This window comes from Cheilinus undulatus, linkage group 2 (assembly GCF_018320785.1).
Source record: "Cheilinus undulatus linkage group 2, ASM1832078v1, whole genome shotgun sequence".
Taxonomy (NCBI): Eukaryota; Metazoa; Chordata; class Actinopteri; order Labriformes; family Labridae; genus Cheilinus; species Cheilinus undulatus.
In genome coordinates, this window is record NC_054866.1 from 22,514,167 (window position 1) to 22,541,744 (window position 27,578).

The 27,578-nt window shown below is 38.4% G+C and overlaps 1 protein-coding gene across 1 annotated transcript; it reads left to right on the plus strand.

Annotated features, from left to right (window-relative positions):
* The first annotated feature begins 927 nt into the window (after positions 1–927).
* efhd1 (EF-hand domain family, member D1) lies at positions 928–26,464 on the plus strand. The gene is made up of 4 exons (XM_041810149.1): positions 928–1,315; positions 19,851–19,998; positions 20,840–20,974; positions 24,822–26,464. Exons 1-4 carry the CDS (start codon positions 1,014–1,016, stop codon positions 24,954–24,956), a joined length of 720 nt encoding a protein of 239 aa, XP_041666083.1. The 5' UTR covers positions 928–1,013; the 3' UTR covers positions 24,957–26,464.
* Positions 26,465–27,578: the final 1,114 nt, after the last annotated feature.

The following is a 27,578-nucleotide window of genomic DNA, read 5'->3' on the forward strand; positions in this document are numbered from 1 at the left end:
ACTATAAATCATATCACAACTTTTCTTTTTAACTGAATGCTAAGCCAGTTTCAAGCAAATTCACTCAAGCAAAATGCCATAACATGTCACAGCCATTTTCATTAACTAACAGTGGCAAAATATAAACAAGTACATGTAAATTACTTAAATATAAAACCATGTGTGAAATAAATCAGAAAATACTTTTTTTTTTTATTGAAACACATTTAATTAACTGACAATTCTTCATTAAGTCCAAACATATCAAGTAGATTATCTTGTGGTTAGTAAAAACACTGTTAGTGGTTTTTACTGTCAACAGTCTTTTTTAAATTATGGCACATCTGATTGTTAAAATTAACACAAACTAGCCTACAGATGTGAACGACAGGCTTTATCAGACTATATTGTTAGAAAATAGGCTATACTGACATATCTTTACAAAGTGGTATTGCACCCAGCCCCCAAAAGACTAAACAAATTAACTTTTTTCACAATTATATTTGAACTAATTTTTTTGGGTAATAATTCCTGTTTAAAAATAAACTGTGTTTTTCCCGGCCTATCTCAATTTTATTTATGTAAACATTTGGAAATTATTTGCTAATGTCCAACAAATTTAGTCTTGTTTATTGTTGATTTACACCTTAGTTGAACTTCATTATTTCAACTTTTATGACTTTTTTGAAACCGTGGACTATTTTTGATATGCCGATCCTCCTTTATTTTACTGTCAGCATTCGGACTGATGTAATTCTTCCGCAATGGTCACAGAGGAATAGTAGAATTTACCATAGGAAATTACCTCTAGAATTTACCGCTATCTCAGTCTTATTCTGAAAAATGTGACCGGAACTTCAGTCCTCTCTCCTATCAGCAACTGGCCGGCGGGTTGAGGGATCACGCAGGGGGTTTGACGGATGACGTAGGCGAGCTGACGTCACGCAGGCGGGTTGTGAGTGGTACTTGAAGCTGCTGCTGTCAGCCTCCATTCTCACGGACAGCCTCAGCAGCATCGGCGGAGGACACTCAGTATGGCGTCGGATGAACTCGCGCGAAAGCTGCAGTCGCGGCTGGTCGTCACGCAGGAGGCTGCGGAGCCGAAGCCAGAGCCCGCTCAAAGCCCACAGAGAGCTACCCCGCAGAGGGCTCGACCGCAGGAGCCCGAGGCTGCCTGCGGGGACTCAGCCTCCGAGCTGTCCGCCAAACTGAACCGCAGGCTGGACATCAACCAGGGCAACGCCGCGCCGCGACCCAGCCGCGTGTTCAACCCGTACACCGAATTCAAGGAGTTCTCCCGCAAACAGATCAAGGACATGGAGGCGATGTTCAAACGGTAAGTGCGCGTGACGTCGCATTGTTTGTGCGTTAACACACATGTAATAAACACATGCAAATAGCACGTAATACACACATGTAATGAGAGTGTTTACGGGGATTTACACTGAATGAACATGCAGGGTCAGAAGCTCTTGATGAGATTAAGCTGCTGCTGCTGACGTGAAGCCTCCAGGTGAAAGCTGCGCGTGTCACTGACTCACACATTCACTCTCACTCACGCACACACTCTGAGTCACTGCAGGGCCTCTGTGCGGTGATTGTGCTGCGGTGTCGTGATCACACACAGACCTCAGCTGCTGACAACAAGCACCCTTCACCTACACTGCACACAAGCTGTATTATAATTATTTTAATAGGTCATGCTTATTTAGGGGAATAGTCTCTATGGTGGCCCACACAGGCCATTAACATGCTGATGTTAGGGTTAAAAACATACAAGACTGTCAGCGCTTATGCTTTACTTGCAGTCAGATTAAGGTCAGCATCAATATGTAGAATTTTTCTAAATCACACTAATGGCATTCAATTTTGTCATTCTAAGCAGGAGTATGCAGCAACTGGATACTACTTCACTTTTAAAAACTCTGAGACAAATCATTGGACACATCTAGAGTAGTCTGTTCTTTGTTAAATCATACATTTCCCTTTTACACCTCTATCTGTAGCAAGTTCTTTTTCCCCATGATTAAGCTACTGTCGTAACTTTTGATCCACATTAAGTTCCTAATTTTCTTTCATAATAAAAGCACAAACAGAAAGCAAAGTTAAAATAGCCAAAGACAGTAAAAATTACATAGTAAAAGCATAACAAACAATGGGTGTGTTGAGAAAGCTCTTAACTCAAGTGGGCTACTTATACAGGGAAAGCAACTACACCAGAAAAGGTACAAATGCTGTCACATTAACTGAGGATCACTTGATGTCACTGAGTAATTTTGTACATGCACTCTTGCATATTTCTCAGGGGATAATGGTATCAAAAACTATATTGCACAGAATATCACAGAAGAAATTTGATGCTTTCTTCTATCTTTAAGTTCAGACCAAACTGGAATAGCAGAGAGGCTGTCATTAAATAATTAATCTGTAAGTTAAGATAATAAAATGCATCTCTTGGTATTAATTTGATTCCCCAATCAGGCCTCTGAATTATTTCACACCGATTCAAATATTTAAGTTTTGAAATGAAAAGTTGGTTTAATATATAGTAGCCCATATGATGTTTTTTTTTAACTTTTCTTTTTTTTTTAAACTTTCATCTTTTAACATGAATTTATTAAGAATTTAGAATCTTTAATTTCATTTTTTCTTCTCTAAAATATGAAATGTAAGTTATACTTTTTTAGTTACAGGCTATGTGATAACCTATAAAACATATTTTGTCCCTATAGAAAGTGCTCTCTGTTCGTCGAATACTGGTTAAAGAGAGCATTAAAGTACATAGTTTTGTCCAATCCATTTAAATTGTCCAATTATGTGTCATTGTTAAAATTGTATTGTATTTTATTGCATTGTGTATTGTTATACCCCTAGTACTTGCGTTAAGGAGAAACCACCCAATGATTGAAATATAAATATAAAAACATTACACAGAGGATCACACTGAAAAATATAGCATTATTCAGGTGTGTAGATCTTTTAAAGCTCTATGTGTGAGATCCCCATTTTAGGGGAACATACCTTTAATTTTCCACTGACAGGTAAACAATAACACACATCCACACAACTCTGCTGACTTACCTTTGAGATCCTGACTGAGTGTATCTATCCAACAGTCAATCAGTCAATCTTTATTTGAACTGCACCAATTCACAACCATTGTCACAAGACACTTTACAAAGAGGGCAGGTCAAGACTTTACTCTGTTTAATATTGTCTTTGAAGACTCAATTTTAATCCAACAGCTTAGTGCTAAACAACAGTTAGCAAAGTTACAGTTGCAAGGAAAAAACTTCTTTTAACAGGCAGAAACCTCAGGCCAAACCAGACTCATGTTGAACAGCCATCTGCCGAAACTGTGCTGGGTGCAAGTGGATTGAAAGAGGGAGATGGATAGAGACAAGTCAGAAGATTCAGGATCTTCATCTCCCTCCTGCTCATTCAATATTTTGAGTCAATTTCCTGTTAGTTTGAGTAGATAACGCAGTCAAAACATTTTCTGTTGTCTTATGAGCGCATCTTCTTCCTCCAGCAGGATATTACTGATCAAAATCAGACCAGCTGTGCAAAAAACACCGGAGGCGATAAACTAAAACAACTTTTTTTTTAAATATAAATTGACCATGTTTGAATATGGGGCTTCAGCTAGAGTGGGAGGGGGTGCTAGAAAACTAAACCATTTTTATCCAGACTAAAGTTAATACAACCCTTGGAAAGCAGTGAAAAAATTGAGCATTTTGTTCAAATCAGATAACCACAATTTAACATTGTCTGCGTATAAACAATGTTAAATTGTGGCTTACAGTGGTTGTGCTTGCACAACCAGCCTCCAGTGCTAACATCCAAGGCTAAAAATTGACTTAAATGTCTCCAGTTGAGAGTTTATGTGTCAGTTTACCTGCTCTGCTCAGCTCATCCTCCATTCACTGTGTTAATTTACGCTCAGGTAGTAGGCTAAAGAGAGCAAACTGTTTAACTGGAGCTACAGCCCCATCTAGTGGCGGGTGACTGTCACAGCTTGGACACAACAAGTAGCCAGCATTACAGGCCTAAATTGATAAAATCATGAATTTTAGTTGACTAGTCATTCTCGCTACAGCTACTAGTGCAAATGTTGCCAATGTTTTTGCAATTCAGACGGTGTGTATAGGAGTTTGACAGCAATTATTCACAATTCAACATTATAAATTACTTAATATTGGGCATCTATGACTTCTTGTTTTGTTTCTGACAATATTTCTGCTGTAAAGATAGAGGTTTCAATGCAGCTCTGTTTGCATTGACTCACAGCAGTAGACCACTTCTAGTGGACTGTGTAAAAACTGCAGTTTCAGCATTGACTGGTCCAGCTGCTGCCTGTTGTGAATCTTTGTTTTTTTTCCCTTTCAGAGGATTAAAGTGTCGTGTAAGGTTTCCCTCTCTGGTCAGCTGGTTTGTGAAGTTGAACTTTTTGACTTAAATATATCTTGGGCTCTTTGTCCTCTTGACCTTTTCCCCCGTTAGCAGTGGGCTGGTGGTTAGTCAGATGATGGCGGCTGCCCTTTCCTGACACTGTGCTCATTGTGTGGATTTGATCTTAACGCAGAATGTGGACAGGCAGGGTTCACTTGCTGAGTTTCGACACAGCCTGGTTTCTAATCTCCAAACATGTTTGTCCTTCAGGAGGTTCAGTTACGTCTGTCTCCAATCTCTTTAGTCTTACTTCTGTTGCTGCACTGATCCCATTCACACAGTCCACATTCCCGGGGGGCATCCACCGCCTGCTGACCCACTTTCTCTCCACTCAGAGCTGTGGGCTTAGAAGCATATTTTAAATTACAACATTTTATCAAGCTCTAATCGACTGAGAATTTTAATCACAAAGTGCCATTTAGATTTGGCCGTGTGTCCTGACTAATGTAGAGGGAATGTTTATAGGAATAGGAGCATCTTTTCCTCCACATATTAAGTCCAAAAGTCATCACAGGCCCTTCTGGCTGAGCTGAGATGAATGGGTCGTATAATGGGGGTAGATGGAGAAGAATACAAGCAGAGAAAGTGAGTTTCCTCTGCCAAAAGCTCAGGCATCTATAATTAACAAGGAAGCTGCAGAACAATGCGGCTCAGTCCGGACTGTTTCAGACGACGTGGCATCAGGTCACTCTCAAATGAAGCACCAAATCTCTTAATTGTTTGAGCTTATGGATTTAAAAAGCACTTTAGGAGCAGCCATGCACTTTCAGACCATGTGTTCCCATTGTTCAGTTTTATTCTGTTCAGTCAGGCAACTTTTGTTTCTCTACCACCCAACTAGCAGATCTTTCTACTCTTGTAGAGGTTCAAAGCGTGATCCCTGTTTGATTGTACGGCAAGGAAAGTAGAAGTCCTTGACCCCAATATTTGGAAATATCTTGTTTTGAATTACCAAAAACTGAAGGCAAACTTGTACACATATTTGTGCAAATGAAGGCCGTTAACATACACGGAAAGATCCATTGTGGTAATTATTTAGTTCCATTTTCTCCCTTGCCTGGCTTTAGATAAGTGGGTAAAAAAATGTAAACTTTGACATGACTGGTGAAAATCATACGATGCAGATAGCTGTTTGATTTCATGCCAGCAAAAAGGGAATTCTGTCACTCCCTGCACTGGGTAAGTATTGTTTTCATTAATGAAATATTGCGGTCAAACACTTGCCCACATTGTAAAAATAGCACAAAAACATTGTGAACGTTTATACAAGAGGGTGGAGCTGGTGCCAGTGTTTTGGGCAATTAGAACACTGCTGGTAGACTATGACTGATGGTATTAAAGTAAAAAAACAGATCTTTCATTTGAATTGAAGGTATTGTATTGTTTTAAAACTCCGAATTCTTATCAAAAAGTCTATCCCATCACTCAGCTCCAAACTCAGCCTGTACTGTATCTCCTCTGCTGTTCATGTAGTAAACATGTCATGTGGGATTGCCAGTAATTACATGTTTCCAAATACGGCTGACCTCAACATTCAAGTCATAGTTATGTCAGGAAACACACACAGATTTCACACTTTCCTTTTCCACTGCACACAAAGTCCAGACTTTCAAGTCTATTTTTCTAATAATTTAATTTAAGACAAGAAAAGAAGAGACAAGAAAAGACAGGCATATATCTGGTCTCTTTGAATGTTGTCAAAATCCACCATACTTTATGGTACCATTGGTTTTTAAACCATACAATCTCTTTCATTTTAATGACTGATAGAATTGAAAGGCTTTAAAGCTTAAAAAAGACCTTGAGATCTGTCATATTTTTATCGGAGAGAGAGAGAGAGAGCACTGATTATATTGTGCACTTACATCAGCAATGTTCTACACTAAAACATTTCCAATGTGTTCGAACATTTAAGACAGTTCATGAATTTGCCTGCAATTTTTTTTGTTATTGAAAACAAGATGTTATCTATACATGGTGGCAGGGACTGTAAAGCCACATTATGTAATAATGCAGCATTATGTAATAACCCTAACCACAGGACTTAGTGTGGGCTCCAAGGTATGCCCTACCCTACTACCTCGCCCTAACTGTAACCGCTTAGTGACATGCCTAAACCTAACCCCCACTTAAGGGCTCTAGACTAAACACCTACCCAACTACCTTGCCCTAACCCTAACCGCTTAGTGGCTTAGAAAATGCGGCATTATTACATGATGGATGGAAAATGTATTACATTATTACATAATGCGGTGTTATTACATAATGCAGTGCTACAAGGACGTACATATTTGAAGCTGTAGTAGCACATTTGTAGCTGTAGTAGCAACTGGGTATTGAAATTGGTTTATGTCACCAGAATCATACCAAAATATACAACTATGACTTGTGCCAAGTCCTGTCTTGAGAAAATATCCTGCGTTACATTGCACATCATGAATTGGCACTTTCACCTAGAGGTAAATTGTAAGCATATAGATAAACTGCATCCTTAATGACTCTGCCTTTTTTAGATTTATGTTCTAGGTTATGTCTAGGCATTTTTGTCTGCTCCACAGGTGTCTAATCCGAAAAAAACGTCACAGACTCAGACCTTGCACACTGAGTCAGGTACGTTTGGCCTTGACTGCGATTGATTGAAGAATGTGGCAAATAGTTTTGTACCGTGAGTCTGTGTCTCTGTCACTCTTAAAATCCAGCTGGATCCATCCTGACAGAGAGCTTCATACAACACACACTTATGCGTCATAGCGCTGAGACAAGCTGGAGAGATGGAGAACAACTTTTTAATTCTGTCTCTGTTATGACCTGTGAGTAGGCTTCAAAAATATGCCTTTATCTGTTAGATTTTCATGGTTGATATCCACTAGGAGTGCACCGATTGCAATTTTCTGGCTGATCACCGATCACCGAGCTTTAAAAAGCCTACACTGCCGATTCTGAGTTTGTATGATACCAATTTTTTTTTTTTTTTTTTTTATAACTGATGGCATACATCTTCAATGTTCCAGTCTTATTTTATTGAAAAACATTGAACAATACCCGTGGAACAATACAAACTTGTTGTTTTAACTGCACAAAGTAGTTCTCTCAAATATGAATGAAAAGTTTAGAGCATTGCTGCCCAAACTACTAAATTACATCAGTTCCTTTAGTCTTTTATTTTTCACATTTTAGTTGGTAGAGGTACATATGAAACCGATCTTATCCACCAATCTTATCTAAGTATCAGCCGATCACAGATCTCCCAAAATTAAGGAAATCGGCGCTGATTCTGATTTTGGCCGATCGATCGGTGCACCCCTAAAATCCACATAACACACGGGAAAATGACAGTGTTTGAAGTAAAGTTTCAGTTAGAGAGAGAGAGAGAGAGAGAGAGAGAGAGAGAGGGTCGGGCGGTGGTGAGCGAGCAAGAGAGAATAAAGCAACAGATGCTGATCTGAATCATTATTCACCCATCTCTCTGTGATATTTCCATGGTTGATATCCACATGATAAATGAGCAAACTTTGGTGTTTACAGTGAGATTTCGGTGGCGAGCAAGCGAGGTGGAAGCAGTGGGAACTATTTTGAATCATCGGTCATCTTGGACGAATATGAAATTTCGCATAAAATCAAACCTGTTCCGATAAAAAAAAAAACAAAAAAAACAAAAAAAAACTGAATGAATAAAACAACAGTTCTGGCATCAGTGTGCAGACATGATTAGAACAACATGAAACGGGCTCATTTTGCAAAGACCTTAACACTCTGCATGCCGACCTTTGTACTGAGACACCTGCAGGAGCCTTTCAGTGCTGTCAGCACGGAGACCAATGCACTTTTAAAAATCTACGGTGTTGAGGTCAGCGATAGAGCCCACTGGCTACAAGATTTTAACAGATTAAATAACCTCCTTGATAGTCCATGCGTGCTAAATGGAAAAGGTGCATCTGTCTGTGTGTGTGCGCTGATATTCACGCTCATCCTCATCATTCCAGTCCATCAAAACGACAGACAGCCTTCAAAATTCTCCGTCATCCTTCAAAAAAATCTGTCAATGATGGCAAATATTCGGTTAACGCGACCTCTGGTTGACATAGATGCAAATCTACAGCAGCAGCACTGCCCATTGCCTCGCAGAGGTCTGCTGGGTCTTTTTACAGCTCTCGCGTGCGGATGGTGCATTCAGGAGTGTCGGGATTTTCTTTACTACTGAAAATAACCGGGGTTACAATGGCTTACACATGAAGGATTTGTGTGTGGTGGACACAAAATGACCCTTGGCAAAAAGTGTGGGGCACCCCCCCCCCCCCACCCCCCATCCCCCCCTACCCCCCATCCCCCCCTAAACTGACGCCTATGAGGATGCCAGATATAGTTGGCATGATGTCGGTATCGGCAGATATTAACTTTAAAAGTGAATTATCTGTATCGGCAGATATTAGAATTTCTTCTGATATTTACAGCTGGTATTTTGATTATGAAAATCTGGCTATATCAGCTGTAAATATTGACCTTATGAACTAATACGTTAATGGAGTTTGAGGCTGGACCAACTGACCAAAGTCAACTACAGTCTTCTTCTCTGTTCATCACCATTCCTTACACTTGAAAGTGTGTCTTAAGGACTGAATTTTGTGAACTGGTTAATCCTCAGATTTTAAATTGAGTGTTTTAAGTACTAAAGTTTTAGGTTTAAAAGAAATATATAAACATTGTCTTATCAGATGCTGTCAAAAATCAAATACTGTGCATCCCTAATTTGTGGTTAAGCTTTTAGCTTTCACATCAGTAAACTGCTGATAAATACCCTCTTACATTTATGTAGAGCCCAGGCAGAGCAGCTTTAGAAATTATAATTAGAATTATTGTCAGCAATTCAGTTTTACACAGAATCACAAGAACCATTCTCATGCGACCCTAGCAAACCTGAACAGGCCTGACGGACACGCCCTCAGGTGGAACCAGGTCAGCAACTCTCATGGGACCACCCGGATCATTAGCCTACCAGTGGTCAACAGAAACTATTTCTCTGTCTCTGGCTTCAGTCACTTTCAGAGATTAAAAAGTCTTTTGTAGTAGAAGCCAAATGTTTTCCACTCAACAAGCCCGGTTTCTACATAAGATCTAGCTTTGGATTATCATGACGAGGATATATGAGAACCTACACAGATTTATACTATATGTGATGCACACAATGTTCTAAGTAGGGCTGACAGCTGCCATTCTATTGGTCGATTGTTTGGTCAAAAAGCTTTTGTCCGACCAAGATCACCCTACTTGGCGAGTCCCCCTGATCCTGTTAATAGTTACAGTTATAAATGAATTAAAAACAGTGGTCTGAGGTTATTTTGTAGGCTGTATGAGTTTAAAGAGTTACCACGCTCAGATCATGGAGATCAAAGGCGGGTATGCGCTGATCGTCTCTCAGTTATTTTTTTTAGTACCACATGATGAGCCTAAAATGTATTAATGCCATTAATTCCAAAGACTTATGTTCATTTAAAGATCATTTAGAGTACCAAGCAGGCGCAGTAAGGAACTTGTATGGATTAAACTGGTCCCCAATAAGATGATTTTTAAAAATTTATTTATTTTACCTGAACGACCAATCGATTGGTTGGTGCCTGGGTGTGATTTTGGTTGATAAAGTTATTCTTTGGTTGACTTAGGGCTGGGAGATATGGACCATAATATATATCTCAATATATTTCAGCTATATCTCAATATTTGATATCTCGATATATTTGTCCAAGAAGGAATAAAAACAGATTCAGTTTTGAGTCAAACCCACATGAGCTGAATACTGTCTTTTATTGAACCAGTTGCATAGGTTGACATGTACATTAATTACATGAAAAGGAAACTACCTATATATAAATTAATAAAGAATTAAATAAATTAAATCAAGAAATAAAGTAAATTATTAAAGTAAGAAGTAAAATAAGTAAACTAATAAGTAGTTATATAAAGTAAATTTCTTCTCTGCAAAACAAAATACATCTGGCTGTACAGATAAGCAAAATGTAAAAAGAGATAATACAAAACACAAATAACATTTACTTCATCTGACAAAGTAGCTTTTCTCTGAGATTGGTAGTTCTTTCTATTAAAAGTGATTTCTTTTGTGAACAGCCCCTGAGTCCTGAACATTTAAATATGTTGTTTTAATAAACAATGTAAACTGACATGGGCAATGTAACAAATATGCCTCTCTGTTAGAGCCCGACCGATTTATCGGCGGGCCGATTAAGCTGGCCGATTATAGCGTTTCACAGATTAATCAACATCGGCCAAAATGTAGCCGATACATTAACGTTTTTTGCTCCGTGGTGATTGTCTCTGCTCCTGTCGCTCTGTGTCTCCATGCTGTACTCAGCCCGAGCGCCTGGCCCCTCCCCCTCAGACGCAGAGTGCAGCAGCAGCTCTCCCTCACTCAGTGTTGCCAACTTAGCAACTTTGTCGTTATGTTTAGCGAGTTTTCAGACCCCTCTGGCGACTCTTTTTCAAAAAAGCAACTAGCGACAAATCTAGCGACTTTCCTGGTGTTACTGGCCACTTTTGGAGACTTTGACATGAAAGCACGTATTGTTGTTGTCCTTCTCGCTGCTGCTGTGGGCCCCTCTCCGTCCCTAAGCACTTACAGGCAGCCCCGTCCTCGCGCAGTTTGAGTGCGGCAGAGTAGAGGACTCACGCTCGTTTCAGACTGGGATCGTGTTTTGCTGCTCACATGTGTCAGCTCCGGTTCCTGCCGGTGCAGCTTTCACACAGGGCGCGAGTTTTCTGCGTGTCAGCCACATCTCCCTGCTCTCAAAGCCCTGTCCTTCTTCATAAGTTTTACCTCAATGAACACCGCTTAAAGTGACTTCATTTAGTGTATAGAGGAAGTGTGTCGGGAACTATTCAAAATAAAAGCATTCTGTACAAGTGAATGGAGTTTCTCTATAGAAATGCTAAACCGGGCATTTACTTTGAAAAGCACAAACCAGAAAAGCATTCATATGGTGTTCATCTTTTTTTACTGTCATATTCTACCAGTGTAGAGACAGAAAGTTTCACTAATAGTAGATCTTTGGAGAACAACTTTGTAAAACAGGCACATTTAAGCTTGTGGCCTTCCTCAGGGTTATCAAGAAACACACTGTAAACATATTCTATGTGCAAATTTGCCACAACGATGTAAATATGGGTCTCCATTTATCATTTTCCTGTCTGATATGGTCCACAGCCACAGTATAAGACTATTATACAGCATTTTAATGTCATCTAAGTTGCATCTTTGTGAAATAAACAAAGATAAATGCAACTGGTTTTTCACATGTCCACATTTGTGTTCATGTACAGTATATATCCAGTGTATATCAATGTTCTTCTTTCATATATCGGCCGATATATCGGATATCTGCATTTTTTTTTAGCCCCCAATATCGGTATCGGCATCGGCCCCAAAAATCCCATATCGGTCATGCTCTACTCTCTGTGTTAAGCTCACAAAAAAGGAAATATGTGAGAACAAAAACTTGCCCTGCTGCTCAACACCTCACAGATTCTGTGCGAGGAACACCAGCCTGTCAACAGAATCAGGCTTCAAGGATGCTCTATGGGAGGTTACACTATGATACACCACAGCTTTTGTGATATCTCTACTTTTTTTACCTTTTCTTTCACAGGGCTCATTGCAACATTGTTGCACTTTCCTTTGGTTTGGCTCGCATTCACATTGCTCTTTGCTCAAACGGACCAAATCATCTTAACAACTACAAACTCTGCCTGTTAGGGGTGCTGTTGTCACAAACAAACGGAAGGCAGTGAGCTGTCCAGCATGTCGTTCTTTACACGATATGGATAAATCAGCACAGACTACGACGTGTTGTTATGGGTACACAGACGCTAAGTGAAGTACCAATGTGTTTGAGTGTATTAAATCACATATAAATCCGTATATCATTACACTTTTTGCCTCTTCCTGCCTTTGGTTCACAAGTTGGTCCACAATCTTCATACTGCACCCTGTGCTGCTGCTGCAAATGATGATAGAGATGCTTCGTGCTCGAGTCTTTAGTTGCGACTTGTTTTCAGCACTCTCTAAAAAAACCCCATTAATTTGCTGATCATCTGATGTTTTAAAACAAAACCATATCCAAATGATAGAGCCACTATTATTCTCCTTACTGACTAACTCTTCGACTACACTCGTTTTGTTAGCGGTCTCCATGTTGTCTGTGTTGTTGAGGTGAGAGGGGGAGGGGGTGGGTCCTTGAGTTTCGTGAGGTCTCGGAGGGGGAGGGAGCGGTGGGCTTTTGAGTTTCGTGAAGTTTCGGAGGGGGAGGGAGGTGGGGAAGGACAAAGAGCAACGCAGAGTCAAGAGAAGTAGGCGAAATGGCGACTCGCGTTTAAGTATTTTAACGTAAAACTAATTATATTGATATAATGATATTGTCCTGTGTCATATCTCATGTAGAAATATATCGATATAGATTAAAATCTCGAGATAGCGCACTGCCCTAGGTTGACTGCAGCCCTAGTTCTAAGTGTTTTCTTGCTTTCAAACCATCACTGGGAAGTAGCTGTAGAGGGCAAACTGGTACCAGTACCATCACCGTTATTACTTCTGCCACAAAATAGATTTTCTTAATACTATTATTGCCAGTTTAAACTCATAAGTTTGGTTGTAGAGCAGAGCTAGGCAGACCTATGCACTCACTAACGGAATGCCCCCCCATGTCAAAGTAGTGTTAGTGTTGACAATTAACAGCCAGCATAGCAATCAGGCTGGCCCAAAGTCTGTTTACTGTAATAACAACAACAGCAAGGGTGCTCATTTTGCAGAACATCTGTCGGTCTGTCTGGGGCTTTGGCACAGGCTAGGTGCTGGAATGATGGACTTGGGCTGACTGAGCCCTACAGTACAGTGATCCCCACGTGTTATGTCATTGAAATGCCTTTATTGTGAAAAGCTATATCAGGAAATAATGTGTTTTCAATGCTAGCTTAACACAACCCAGTAGGAAAACAAAACTTTAAACTTAGGCTAAAAGGTACATTTACATTTACACAGAGCTATGAAAGCATCCACTGATCTTATGAGCAAATATGAATTGAATTGCCATTACAGGCTAGTTTTGGGGGAGAAATGGGTTGTAGCGTTTGCATTTAAATGAGTTACTCATTTTAAAGGCAGTGTGTAATATTAGGAATATTAGCAACATCTAACAGTCAGCTTTGCAGGTTTTGCATGTTGAAAACATCTATTTTAGCATTAAGACTGTTTAAATACAGCAAATATGGTATGTTATAAAGACACAGTTCAATACAGAATGTCGTGTAAAAAGGCATCTTTAAGGACATTTTTCTTTCACTGAACATCTTTATTATGATTTGATAAAGTCATATGAATTTAAAAATAAAAACAGAACTAACAGGAAATTAATAGACTGATATGAATACATACAGAATCGATCATGTGACCTGAACAAACATGTGTGCCGGATCAGCCCTGCGTGCGGGGCTCATAGCCACATTGAAAGTTGCCGTGCTGCAGCCTCGGGCATTCCTGAGCTCCCACAAAGTGAGCCAAACCAGTCCAGGCTGCCTTTTGTGTTCAGGAGGAGGATGCTGTGCCAGGAGAGGAAGCCCACCCCCAATTTGCTCAGCCCGTTATGCAAATGAGGCCTAATTGTGATCACTTGCAGCCTGGATACAGTTAGTTGAAGAATGAAGGGAACAACAATTAAAGGCCCTAAATTCTTCTTCTTTATCCTGCGCTAGCTCTGGTTCAGGACTGCGGAGAAAACATAGGATCAAATGTGGTTTTTCACATTGAACTATTTAATATGTGAACATAGTAGCTTTTTGTGAAGAAGTGGGTTTGTGTGCATGTCAGACAATAGTCTCTATAGAGAGTCCCTATCTAAGCCTCAGGGCTGTGAAGCTAGTGCACTCTGTCTGCGATCTGATCTGGCTTTACAGTTGGAGACTTGGGCTCATGTTTTAGATAGTGTTTGCTCAACCTCTTGTGTAAATGTTGCACAGTCTGATAGGGTTGTCATGAGTTTTGATATTATTCTAGTACAAACCAAACAATATTGTTCATACCTTTTTGATACCACAGCAACAACAATAGAATTCCTATGCACCTAATATTGAGTTATGTCTTATGACTGTCCGATCAGTCTTTTTATATATATAATCTCTGCAATCTGACACAGGCATACCAGTGAAAAAAAGTATTTTAGTGGACAGGTGAAAAGTTTAAAAGATTGAGCTGCTGGATTTTTATTTATTTGACCACTGGTGTTAAGGAAACAGTCTGCAGAGAGTCTGGTGTTCAGAAGCTTTTCTTGAACCATTAATGACAAAGACAAACAGCCCACCTGGGTATTAACAGCTTATGTTTCACCACCTTTTAAGGTAGAAGCCTTAGGGTTGCAGAATACCAGATTTTAAACCTTGATGTGATTATAGAAAAAAAACAAGCTTCACTGATACCTGTTTGATACTACAGAAACACAGATAAAAGTGCATTATTATTTGATTTTAGTTCTTGAAATTGCAGACTAACTTCCAAACTGTCTACATTGCACACATACATCGGCATTGTTTTGGACAAGTGGGGGGATCTGGAGAGCGCTCTTCTTCATAACTGACAACTACATGGAGAACAACAACACAAAGCCTCTCCCCTGTTAAAATAATAAGCCCACTGTTCTTGTTAAGGGACTCAGTGTTATCTTCTACATGTCACCGTAGTGTCATTTTCCTCCTTATGTTTCTCACTGTGTTTTCATTGTGAGCACCAGAGAAGGAACATAAACAAAAGGCATTGATTTAAAATGAACAAACAATACCTCATGGAGACAGCACATTCATTTGACTGATATCAGCAGCTGAAGCATCATGTTAGCTTTGTGTAAACTTGCTGACTAATTCTGTGGACATTGGATTATCATTAGCACTAAGAGAAGATCCTTGCAGGGCCCACAAGGACATCAGGAATCATTAAACTCTTATAACTCTCTGTGAACATGCTTCATAGACACATTTAAGTCCTTATTTATTCAATACAGCATCTTTGTCCTATAAATATGGCTGTGGCTAACACGCTAGTGTCTGTTTTCTTTCTTAAGATAGCAGGGATTAATATGCAACAGGACACTTTTCAAGCTTTCAAAATTTAACTTTAAGCAAGCAGCCTTCAGTGTTGTAACGGTATCAGAATTTTGTTAGGGGTTCAGTCAGTGCCTTGCTCAGGTAAACCTCAGCGGTGCTCATTTGGTAAACTGGAACCTCTCCAGCCAATCTTCAAACTCTCAGGCTTGAACTTGAACTTAAGTTCCCAGCCTAAGTCTCACTGACCTGAGCTTCTTTGGATGAGAGGAAAGAACTGAAGAGCTCCCCACCAATTCTTTTATTCATATGTAGCCAACAAATTTTGGACAGTTTAGATAGTGCTCTCCCTTTGATTAAAAGTGTGATTGCAGGACCATTGTTCTTTTGAAGCTGTGGCACTTTTCAGTATTATCAGTCATGAAAGGTAACCTCTTATTTCCACATACAAGAAGGATCACTCAGTGGGTCACAGAGGTACAGTGGCACCATTGATGAGGAAAAGTTAACTTTCCAGGTGAAACCACATATAACCACACCTCTTTTATAGCAAACATTAACTTTTAACTTCATAATGTACTCACTCCTGGCAGAAGTCATAAAAACTTGGAATCATGTTGAAATGAACAGCAAAGCAGTTCCAAAAAGGCAAAAAATCCGCTGTTCTCTGCTCTCTTGTCTCCAGCTGATCAGGGCCTCACTTCATGCACAGCGCTCTAGAGGTCTTTCCAGTGTGTTAGGTCTCTTGCCTTTATTCGGAGCAAAACTGTGGCACTGTGGAGCATGGTACAGCCGGTGTATGTGGAAATAAGTAATAGTTTATATGATTCCAAAATCGGGGTGTAAAGGTACGAGTATTTGTACCGTACCAATTTGGTACGGGCCTCTCAGTATGGTACAGACGTGTACCGAACGAATACGTGTGGAGCCAAGCTCACATATAGACGGAAAACCAGAGAACAACTCACCGTCACACTGTCCTGGCAACCACACAACCACAGCAAATGACAGCAACAGCCTGAATATTCCCAGATAAAAGTGTCCTGTTGCCCTAAAATACAACCCTGGACAAAGACAACAACAGTAGCTCTGACATTATTCTGCAGCTGTGTCGCTGACCGCGCATCGTCCAGTGGCCCAATCAAAGTGTTTGAAAAGGCTCAAACAAGAACAACACTGTAAAGAGGAGCCAGCCAGTTATGAATTTCCTATTCTTTAAGATAGTTTTTATTATAACAATGGTGGTCTGGCTCTGTGAATCAAAGCAATTTTACCTTCAACTGTCAGTTGGAGGAGTGAGATTCTGTGAGAATGAGACTCTGCAACTGCGTCATAGGTAAAGTTATCCTCAGATTTCACACGGCTCTAACCTCTTTATCCTCCAAGATGGGCTGTGAAAAGTTCCCCCAAACATTGTAGTAGGTCCCATTGATTAAAAAATAATCCAGTGCTGAAGTCCATGTTGAAATCAGCAGGATAGACGCTAATTTGCATATTTCACAAGCTAACTTGTGGTTGTGTGATGATGCATTTAAGTTGGCTGGGAAATTTTAGCATTTAAAGAATGGGTATATATATCAATTTAAAAAAACCTAGTAAATAAAAAATATATTTATTTATTAATATTTTTAATCACTGAAGAACTTTTGGAAGGAGGTCGCTGCATTATTTATAATTTAAATGTAATTTATTCAGCCTATTTATTTCAATCCAATTTAATTAAAAAATTAAAATTAAAATTAAATTTTATTTGTTCGCTTCTATCACCATACCAAAAATGTACCGAACTGTGACTTTAAAACCGAGGTACGTACCGAACCGAAATTTTTTGTACCGTTACACCTCTATTCCAAAATGTGGTTTTGGCTTGGTCAGGTTCAGAAAAAAGAAACATTTTTTGGTTCAAAATTAATCAAATACTTTCACATGTCTTGATTGGTTTATTATTGTGGCCTGTGAGGTAGTGGCTTTAAAAAAAGACAAAATATTAATATTGTCTGTGGTACCTTCTCACTTACCTGTTCTTTCCATATGATATTGGTGTTATCCTCTGGACCACATTTTTTTTTTTTTTTTAAGATTTTATTTTTGGCCTTTTTGCCTTTATTTGATAGGAGAGTGAATAGAGTTGGAAACAGGGGAGAGAGCAGGGAGAGACATGCAGGAAATAGTGCCACAGGCCGGATTTGAACCCGGGTTGCCTGTGTATATGGCATGTGCCTTAACCACTCGACTACCGGCGCGCCTGGATCACATTTCTAACCAGGATGGAAGGATGTTTTAACTCTGCCAAACCAGATTGCTAGGATGTGCACAAGTAGCTGACTAAACAATAAAAGTCATCACTCTTACAGGGTACCAGAGTTAGCCTTTTCATTTTTTTGACATTAATGTTTGCTGTGTCTGTCAAATGTTGTGGCTTAGCTGTCAAATAGCCATTTGCCACTAGAGGGGGCTGCAGACTGGCTAATAGGCCTGTTATCCTCCCTCTACTGCCTGGATGCAAACCAGCAAAGTAGATGGATGGCATCTCATGATTTAGAGGGGGTTGGCTGTATTTTGATCAAGAAAATGAAGATTTGATTTGATCATCTTTAAATGAATAACCAATAGACATGGTAGGGCTGCTGTGTCCCATGGATGAAAAGAATCCTTTCTCTCAGCCTGCAACTCTGTGAATGATTTCAATCGCCAGTGCTAACAAGCTATAATGTGCTGCACTGAGTCATTACTGTTGATTGAAAAAGGAGGAAACATTAATAAACCTACCAGAATACAGTCACTGTTGCCCATATGCTATAAAAGACCACATGAAAGATCCCATTCAATGGACTGACATGCCATTCCCAGCAATCTCTTGCCTGGTTGAATTGCCTGCTAAGGTCCACTTATGGTGTGCAGCCACAGTCTTCTCCTCTACCATATTCTTTGGTGGATAACTATAAAACTTTGATATAAAAGATTTGGATTTTAAAGTTTATTTGTAGCACATAAGGCCACACAGTAGCTCTTTAGTATTGGGGTTAATGGTTTGTTTCTCTCTCGGTGCAAAGAGAATATGATGTTTTGTGGGTCTTTACCTCAATGCAGACTATCTTTGAAACATCCCTAGTTGAGAGAAGACTAATACGACTGATTTGTAACTACACTTGTGTGCTCCTGCCTTTTTGTAGATACCTTTAAAAAAACTGACCAGGCATCAATTAATAGCTGATGGGTTTAAGGATTGTATTATAGTCATAATATGTTTGATTGTTTGCCTCCATTTCTAGAATTCGTCCATAAGATTTAAAACATAGCAGAATGTTTCTGACACCAGAATCTCCTCCCTCACCTACAGAATCTGGATTTATAAGACGATATAAGCTTGTAGAGATTAATGCTAGCTTAATGCTGTGCAGCAGTAGACTGTTAGATGTGGATCAGTCACATCTGCCTGATGTTTGATCAGCTTATAACATCTGTGTCAGGGCCAGCATGGATCTCTGACTCATGGATGGTCCTTCAATCCTAGGATCTACTTCTCAGGTGTGTTTTCACAGAGTGTGATAGCTTTTAAAGGGTTAAAAAGAACCAGATTAATCTAAATAATGATGTATAGAGGATTTTCCCTGCTGCCTTTTTTATTCTTCCTTAGACTTAGTCTTTGGTAGATTTTAGAATCTGAAGTGGAACAATGATTCTGCCCCCTGTCTGAAAAGATTAGTCTCACTTTAAGGTCAGCAGGCCTCATACTGCAGTATGTACACACAGAGTGAGAGACAGTGAGAGAGAGCTGCTGAAAGCTTCTATAAATACTGTTCCTATCAGACAGGGCTGTGTGGCTCTCAGTGGGTGATAAGAGTCTCCCTTTCATGATGGAACTGAGAGTCTAAGGAGGAATCCTCTGTTTCAGAGAAGCCGATTTAAACTGAGGGTTGAGCATAGATACAGAGACAAATTTCAACACATCTCTTTAAAATACAAGAAAAAGAACACTCAGTTACAAACAGAAGATGCTATTTTAAAATTTTCTTTCATGTTACTGATTCTTGAGTCTATTTAAACACTCCAGGTAATGAAAAGTTCAGTGACCCCTGTGGCCTCATTGAGTTAGGTTGCAACATTTTTAGAGTCTTCTTGCCTATTGTGTCCACTATGAATTCACAAAGGAGGGAATTAGGTTAATGTTTTTCACTTTAGGGTAAAGTAGTGGGCACCCATTGCATCCGATGTATTGAAAAAAGAACTATATCATGTACGCTCTGCTTGAATAGATCCATGAAGGGTAGTTTCTCACATTTATCACAAGAAGTTTTATTAATGGGGTTTGTTTTTATGCTGTGCAGGTATGACACAGGTAAAGATGGTTTCATTGACCTGATGGAGCTGAAGCTGATGATGGAGAAACTTGGAGCTCCTCAGACTCACCTTGGTCTGAAGAACATGATCAAAGAGGTCGACGAAGACTTTGACGGAAAACTGAGCTTCAGAGAGGTAAGACTGAACAAACACACATATTGTGATTTATTTTTAATTCAGGTGATTTCATACAGGTAAGGTTAGCTTACTATCATCACAGTCTTTCAGTAGGTTTTATATGATCACCCACATATCATTAAGTCTATTTTTTAATGCAATGTAACGTAGAAGTTAATATGAGCTGCTGCAGTTAAACCAATGCCTGTCAAAATATCAACTGTGCAGATATTGCAAGTTTCAGTAGGTTATTAGCACTTAGCCTTTGCGAAATGCACTTGCTGGCCCATGAGAGAAATGAGGACACTGATGGACACAAACATGCTTGCTGTGAACAAAAACAACGTACAGCAGAACTACGTACACTCGCCTTAAAGAAACACAAATACCAGATCAAGCTTCTATTTTTTTTTTTTTAAACCAGACTCACAGAGATATCCAATACAGGATCAAACCAGCCCATCACTGCTATCAGTATATTTCAGTTCAATCATACAGGAAACATAACTCAGTTTAAGAGTGGTCTAATCCTGACTTTGTCTTTGATTTAAACTTTACTCAACCCCCTTTTACACATGCACAAATATCTTTTTTTTCTGGGAGAGCTGCATGTGTGAACACAACCAGACGCATTTTCACCCTGAAATTTATTCTGAATTTTTCCTGCTGGAAAAATGCGTCATCCTCCACTCCATCATTATTTTCCGCTCATGTCCTGCCTTCTCAGACCACCTGCTCCCCTTATGTCAGACAGGAATAGTCAGCAGACACAGTTTTTAAAAACTGCATCAGCAGAATAGAATTATGACTTCCTTCATTGCCTTTCTTTATTGAACTTGTCTGATTTTGGTTCCTGTAGTTCCTGTTGATCTTCAGGCGAGCAGCAGCCGGGGAGCTTCAGGAGGAGAGTGGGCTGATGGCTCTGGCTCGTCTTTCCGAGATCAACGTCTCCACAGAGGGAGTGATGGGAGCTAAAGACTTCTTTGAGGCAAAGGTGATCCTTTTTTTTTCTGCAGGAGATTTAATTGATTTATCCATCTACACTTTGAGAGTGTGAGCTTTGACTTAACCTACAGGGTCTTGTTAAACAATATAACTCTAGTATATTACTGTTTACAGTGCTGTCTTTTCATTGTGCTGTAGTCATTTTAAGGACTTTACATAACAAATAATATTCAGTGCATCACACATCAAATCTTGCTTTTAAATGAAATGTTTTCAACTACTACCAAGACCATGCATCAGCTTATAAATAGATGTTATTATGTTTGTGAATAATCAATCTGAAGACTGTTGTAATGCTATTAGATACAACTTCAAAAGTGTCTATTGGACTTAAATTTTACATTTTAAAAAATCCAAATACAAGCCAGATCTATACAAAACTATGGTATATTGTAAATGTATTTTTAATCCTGCAAAACCGACATGTTATTCAAAGACAATCTGAAATGAGTATTTATAAGTTTTCTGTTTTAAAAGAGTGAAATAAGAATTATTAGATATGTTTTGACATGTTTGTCTTTCTTGAAGTAACAGACTGAAACTGTTTGAGCTCAAGTACCTGCTGTAATTTTTCAAAAAAAGAAACATAATATTTATGAGTGGGCCTATAGAAAAAAAATTACAGGATTGCCATCTGGTGGTTAAGACACTATACTACAACATTATATTTTTAAAATGGCTTCTGTACATTTTGTCCTCTTAAAACGTTTCTTGTCTAAGGATAACCAAACTACATTTCTCACATTGGTATCCCTACTGATTTTTTTTTCTTGACTTTATCCAGTGTAAAGATCGTTATAGCTGCAATTCTCCTTCTTCTTTCCCTTTCACTAGTGCTGCTGCTCATTTCTAGTCAGTTTTAAATCTTTTATTTTTTAAAATAAATATTCAAAGATTCTCTGTTAATATATAAGACGTAGTCTGCTTTCTGTTTGTCCTGCATTTGTAGTCTGGTAAAACTGACAGGCTACGTATCAGCAAGCTTTCGTACAAGCAGAAAAACTGTCCATATGAAGTCCCTGTAAAAAGCAATAAAGATTTTAGTGATGCACAATTTTGGCTTTTTGCCAGTATCTGGTATGCTGATATTTACAAATTACTTATTGTCGATACCAGTATTGATACTTGATATTAAATGTAGGACAGACCTAAAAGTCCAGTCCTTAAAACGCACAATTTGATGATAAATAATAAAGAGTTCAGCTGAGGTAGGTTTGTTGGTGCAGCCTAAAAACTCCACTGACTTATTTGTTTACAAAGCCAATTTTTACAGCTAATATAGGCTCATATTTATAGCCAAAATCTTGGTTCTCAATACCAGGAGAAATTTTCATATCTACTGATAATTCACTTTGAAGCTACTATCTACTGATACTGATATTCCCATAACATTATTGATTGTGCATCCGTTAAAATATGCATTTTAAGTTTGTTGTTTAGCAGAAGACCGATATTGAGCATGAGGCCGACTTAGTTGATTGTTCCCATTCTACATTATTTGTTAAATGGTTAAGCTTTTTGGAGAAACCTTAAACTTAAAACTAGGGCTGTCAAATAATACAACTTTGTCACAATAATATCTCAGACTAAGGGTAAATGGCCTCTTGGTTAGATGTAGACTAAAGAGTAATAATAATAATAATAATAATAATAATAATGATAATAATAAAAAACTTTATTTATATAGTACCTTAAAAAACAGATGTTTACAAAGTGCTTTAACAGACATGACAACAACAAGAGCTCAGGGATTCACAAAAAACAAAGAACAAATTAGCAATAAACCAGACAGAAAAGTCTTGATAGTCGAACAGAAAATCACTTAAACAAAAAAGTCTGCAAAATTGGCATAGTTAAAAGGAATGGGAAGTACGTAGATGATCCTGAGGGCAGTTAAAATACGAAAAGATGAAATTATCCAGGAAAAGACAGGATGATATGAAATGAACATAAAACTGTATACACACAATTAAGACGACAACATCACATTATTAGCAATTAAACAAAAATAAGCAGATTAAAAGCAGAAAGAAAGGAAGGAACAGGTTAAATATTGAAAATAGGGGATACTGAGGTTGCAATGTATGGAAAGGGCAAGGATAAAAAGGAGTAAGAACAGCAAAATGGGTAAAAGAGTGAAAATAAAAATAGGTTAAAGGAAGTGTCACATAAAAGCAATTCTGTAAAAGTGAGTTTTCAGGAGTGATTTAAAAGATGTTACGAATCTGCTAGCCGTATCTCCTCAGGCAGGTCATTCCAAAGTTGAGGGGCCCTGATAGGAAATGCCCTGTCTCCTTTAGATTTGAGTCTCGACTTTGGAATGTCCAGGAACCCCCCCGCCTGAGGATCTAAGACTGTGTGAAGGCTCATAAGGGGTTAGCATCTCAGTAATACAACCTGGGGCTAAACCCCTGAGAGCTTTAAAAGTGATCAGTAAAACCTTAAAATCAATTCTAAAAGTGACAGGAAGCCAGTTGAGGGAATCGAGGATCGGTGTGATGTGATGCCATCTGTTAAAACCAGTTAAAAGCCTAGCTGCTGAAGAAGGGCAATAGTAAGAAATTTAGATTAAATCGCAATATGTCGTTCTGCAAAGTCTAAATTGCAGAAGATGCAATATTTCGTTAATCTAAAATATGTTAAAATACCAGTTTAATACATTTTTTAGTAAATATTGTGTTTTTGTTTGGTTTTTAAAAATCAAAATAAGAATGACTTACAAATAATCATGACCTTCAAAACAGCAATTCACATCCAATTTAAAACTTAAGTCTAAATAATCATAGTTAGATATTTCTTGAAAACATTTCAGCCCTAGTTTAATCTATTGTATCTAATATTGTACTGTTTATACAAAGGAATGATTTATTGCTTGTGTTTGTCAAAAAATAAGATAAGAAACTTCAGAAGTAATAACATATTAAATCACAATTGCAATATTGGAAAAGACAATCACAATTAGTTTTTCCAAATCTTTCAGCCTTAATATAGACCTGCTTTTATTTGAAGGAAAATAAGGAACTTCAGGTGATGAAAGATTATGACAAGAACTTAACCATGGAAACATGGACTCGTGATGGATTGAAAAGGAAATAAGGGAACAGTAAAGTGAAAATGAAATGAGACATTCAGCAGTGGTTTGGTTATTTGACATAACTGTGCTGAAGTGGCTTAACTAAAGTGTGCTGAAAAGAACATTAAAGCATAGGATTAATTTAATAAAAGAGATCTAATAATGGACCTAACTTGCTTCATGATAAATGCATTTGTGCTCACACCCCAACTTACTGATGTATACTGCAGAAAAATATAATGTAATGTCTTTTGTTGCCAGAGATAATAGTGCCAGCCATGCCAGTAGGACATTGGGAATATTTCTTTGCTAGAAGCAGTGAAAAGACATTATTAGATAGATCAGATCAGAAATGACTGTAACATAAAACTGCATCTTTGGTGCTGAAGCGAGATCGTATGATTGGAAGAAACTTTAATTTTGTTTTAGTTTTGGCAACCCTGGTAAACAAAACGGTTAGGCATGTACTATACAAACTGAAAATGAATGAAAAACATCCTGTGGACTTTTGACAATCAATTATATCGCTCACTCTTTCATGGAAACTGTAAAAAAATTATCTTTTGCTCTGCTCTTAACTCTTAACTGCTGTAAAAACCACAATTACCAAGAATTTTATCCTCACCTCCTGAGGATAGATAGGGATGTCTGATGAGTTCTGGGAGAGGTTAGCTCAAGTCTTAGACTGAAAATGGATCACATCAGAGCCACTTGTTATTTCAGCCTGATGTGTGCTGATTGGATGTCTCTTTGTCATGAACAGATGAAGGTTGCGGCTGCAGGCAGCAAGTTTGAGGCAGAGATTCGAGAGGAGAAAGAAGAACGCCAACGTCAGGAAGTGGAAAAGAAACAGCGGCAAGCTGCGTTCAAGCAGCTTCAGTCGACCTTCTGCTCGTGACCCGACAGCGAGGCCAGAGTCCAGCCCTGACCTACACAGTCAGTGTTAGAGAAGTTTAAACTAGCTTCACACTACACTTTACTTTAACCCATACCATCATTCATAATCTGGCACTTTATAGTTAAAACCGAGAGATTATAGAAGCAAACACTCTTTAACATGCAGCACACGTAAAGTTCTTTTATTCCAGATGTGCTGCAGCTGCACAGATAATTATATAGAAAAAAATAAATGTGCAGGAAATATGAAGTGCACATTTGAAATTCATCAACATATCTTAGATTTATTGTGCATTTTTTTCTTTGTGTTTTAAAAAAACTGGAAGTTTTCACCACAAGGGAAATGTTCAGTGGTGTCTGATGTTTGTGAAGCTTTTTTGATTCATGTTTATGTCACTTTGTTCCATCCTCACCTTGTTACAGTGAATTCCATTTTTAAATCAACATCTTTTCTGCAATCTGCAATGTGATAGAACTAGAATAGTGATAAATAACAGCATAAAAAGCTGTCAGTATTATCATACAAAGTAATAAATTGAAGCCTTATGCAGCTCTAGCTCGACTTGGTTCGAACAGGTCAAACTGTGATCAGATTTAAACTGTTTGCAGCAGCTCGTGATAATAATCAGAGCAACTAAAGGTTCATTCTGTGGTTTTATTATTAGAGTTTAATCCTCAGCTCAGCAGTGAACCACCAAGTTTCAGAATCAGGTCTTTAAAGGAAAAGGTCAACATTTTGGGTAGCGGTTATTTGCTTTCTGTCTGAGCTTTAGATGAAAAGACTGATCTCATGCCTGTGTGTTAAAACTATAAAAACACAAGACTGGCATCAAAGAGCGAACAGAAACAAAGGCCAAGTGTGAAAAACTCATGATGACAGCAAGTTCAACAACCTCTCTGCGCCTGTATTGAAGAAATTAACTCTTTACACCAGCAGGTGGCAGGAGTCTTCATTTATCTCATTCATTTATTTTAAAGGGAAACCTAAAGACCCCGAGCAGCCTGTAAGCAAACCTTTGTGTTGATAAAACAGACAATGATCCTTTACTCAGTTTAGTTAAGTAAATTAATCGAGAGTATTTATGGTAAAAGGACACTTTGGCTCTCATGTTGTAAACTCTGACTTACTTTCTTACTGATTTGTGAATCTGAACAGCCAAATGAAATTATTTCCCTCACAGATGATTTAACTGGCTCAGTCTAAAGCAAAAGCACATACCAGGGTTAGCTGTGCAAGAAAATCTTCAAACACAACTACAAGAGATGCTCAAAAATACCTTTCATTCAGAAACACTCAACGCTCATACATTCAACCATTTTATTGTTACATAGATATTCAGATTTACTTGGCAAAGAAGGCTCTGCTCTAAGAATGCTTCCTGGTTAGTCAAACAGCATGATTTGACTTTCCAGGGAGCACATGGCTAGAAACCCTCATACAGATGGATACATTTATGACATTGTGTATTGAATACAACAAAATTAGTTCAAAAGCAATTAATCCATAGCATAGCATGAATCTGAATAAGAGGGTGCAACAAGCTTTAAGCTATAAAGGAGGAGGCTGGGGTGGAGGAGGTTAGCTTTGCCAGCAGCAGCAGCAGTGAGGTGAGTCAGCATTAGTGCATTAGTTATTCATTTTAAAGCTATGATTTTAAAAACGCTTGGAATACTGGATGCAAATGTAAATCAACATAATTTACTTGCTATTTTTAAAAAAACCTTCAATTGAAAGATTTTAAGCCAAGATTTTTAATGATCTAACTAATGAATAGGTAAATGAATTTCTATGCCTGAAAACAGTATTGACTTTCAGATGTCATCCTTGCCTTATGAGCCTTTAGATCGTCAATACGAAACCAAACATTATTCCTGAAGTAGTGGTAAGTTTTTGCTGGATTTACCTTTTAAAGAGCTGTTTAGCTGTTTCTCCTTTTTCCAGTCTTCCAGGTTTTCACATTGGCACACAGATGTGAAATTGATCTTTACCATTTCCTCTCTCTCAGAAAAAAAGCTTATAAACACAATATTTTGAAACATTTCAGAGAGCAGACAGATTTTAATCTGTATAGTTTAAAGCACATGTTCAGATTAAAGATGAAGGACAGCATGCTTGTGTTGTTTAACAATCTTTGTTTCTTTAAGGATTTAAATCCTAGACAGCTCATAAGTTATCTTTGGAATTAAAGTACGTTTAATATTATATTTTATTAAGAGCATGCAGTGATAGTGTAATATGTAGGATAGTGATTCTCTAATATTTTACTTGTAGAGCAAACAATTCTCCCTGCAAAAAAAACGCAACCGAAACAGAACAACTGTTTAAAATATCAGTCAAGCTCCATCTTGTTTAACTTTTGGACAGAGCAGGCATGTTTTAAGAACAGGAACTATAAAGATAAAACTATGGGTTTATTGTTGTCTTTTTTTAGATCTTAGGTGGATTGTGCAGTGAACACTGTGGGTCTGATTCACAATGGCTACGTTCACATTGCAGGCCTTAATGCTCAATTCTTATTTTTTCTCAGATCAGATTTTTTTTGTTTTCCTGTTCACACTGCAGTCAACTTCCAAAAGATCAGATACATATCTGATTTAGAACCACACATGAAAGTGGCCTGAT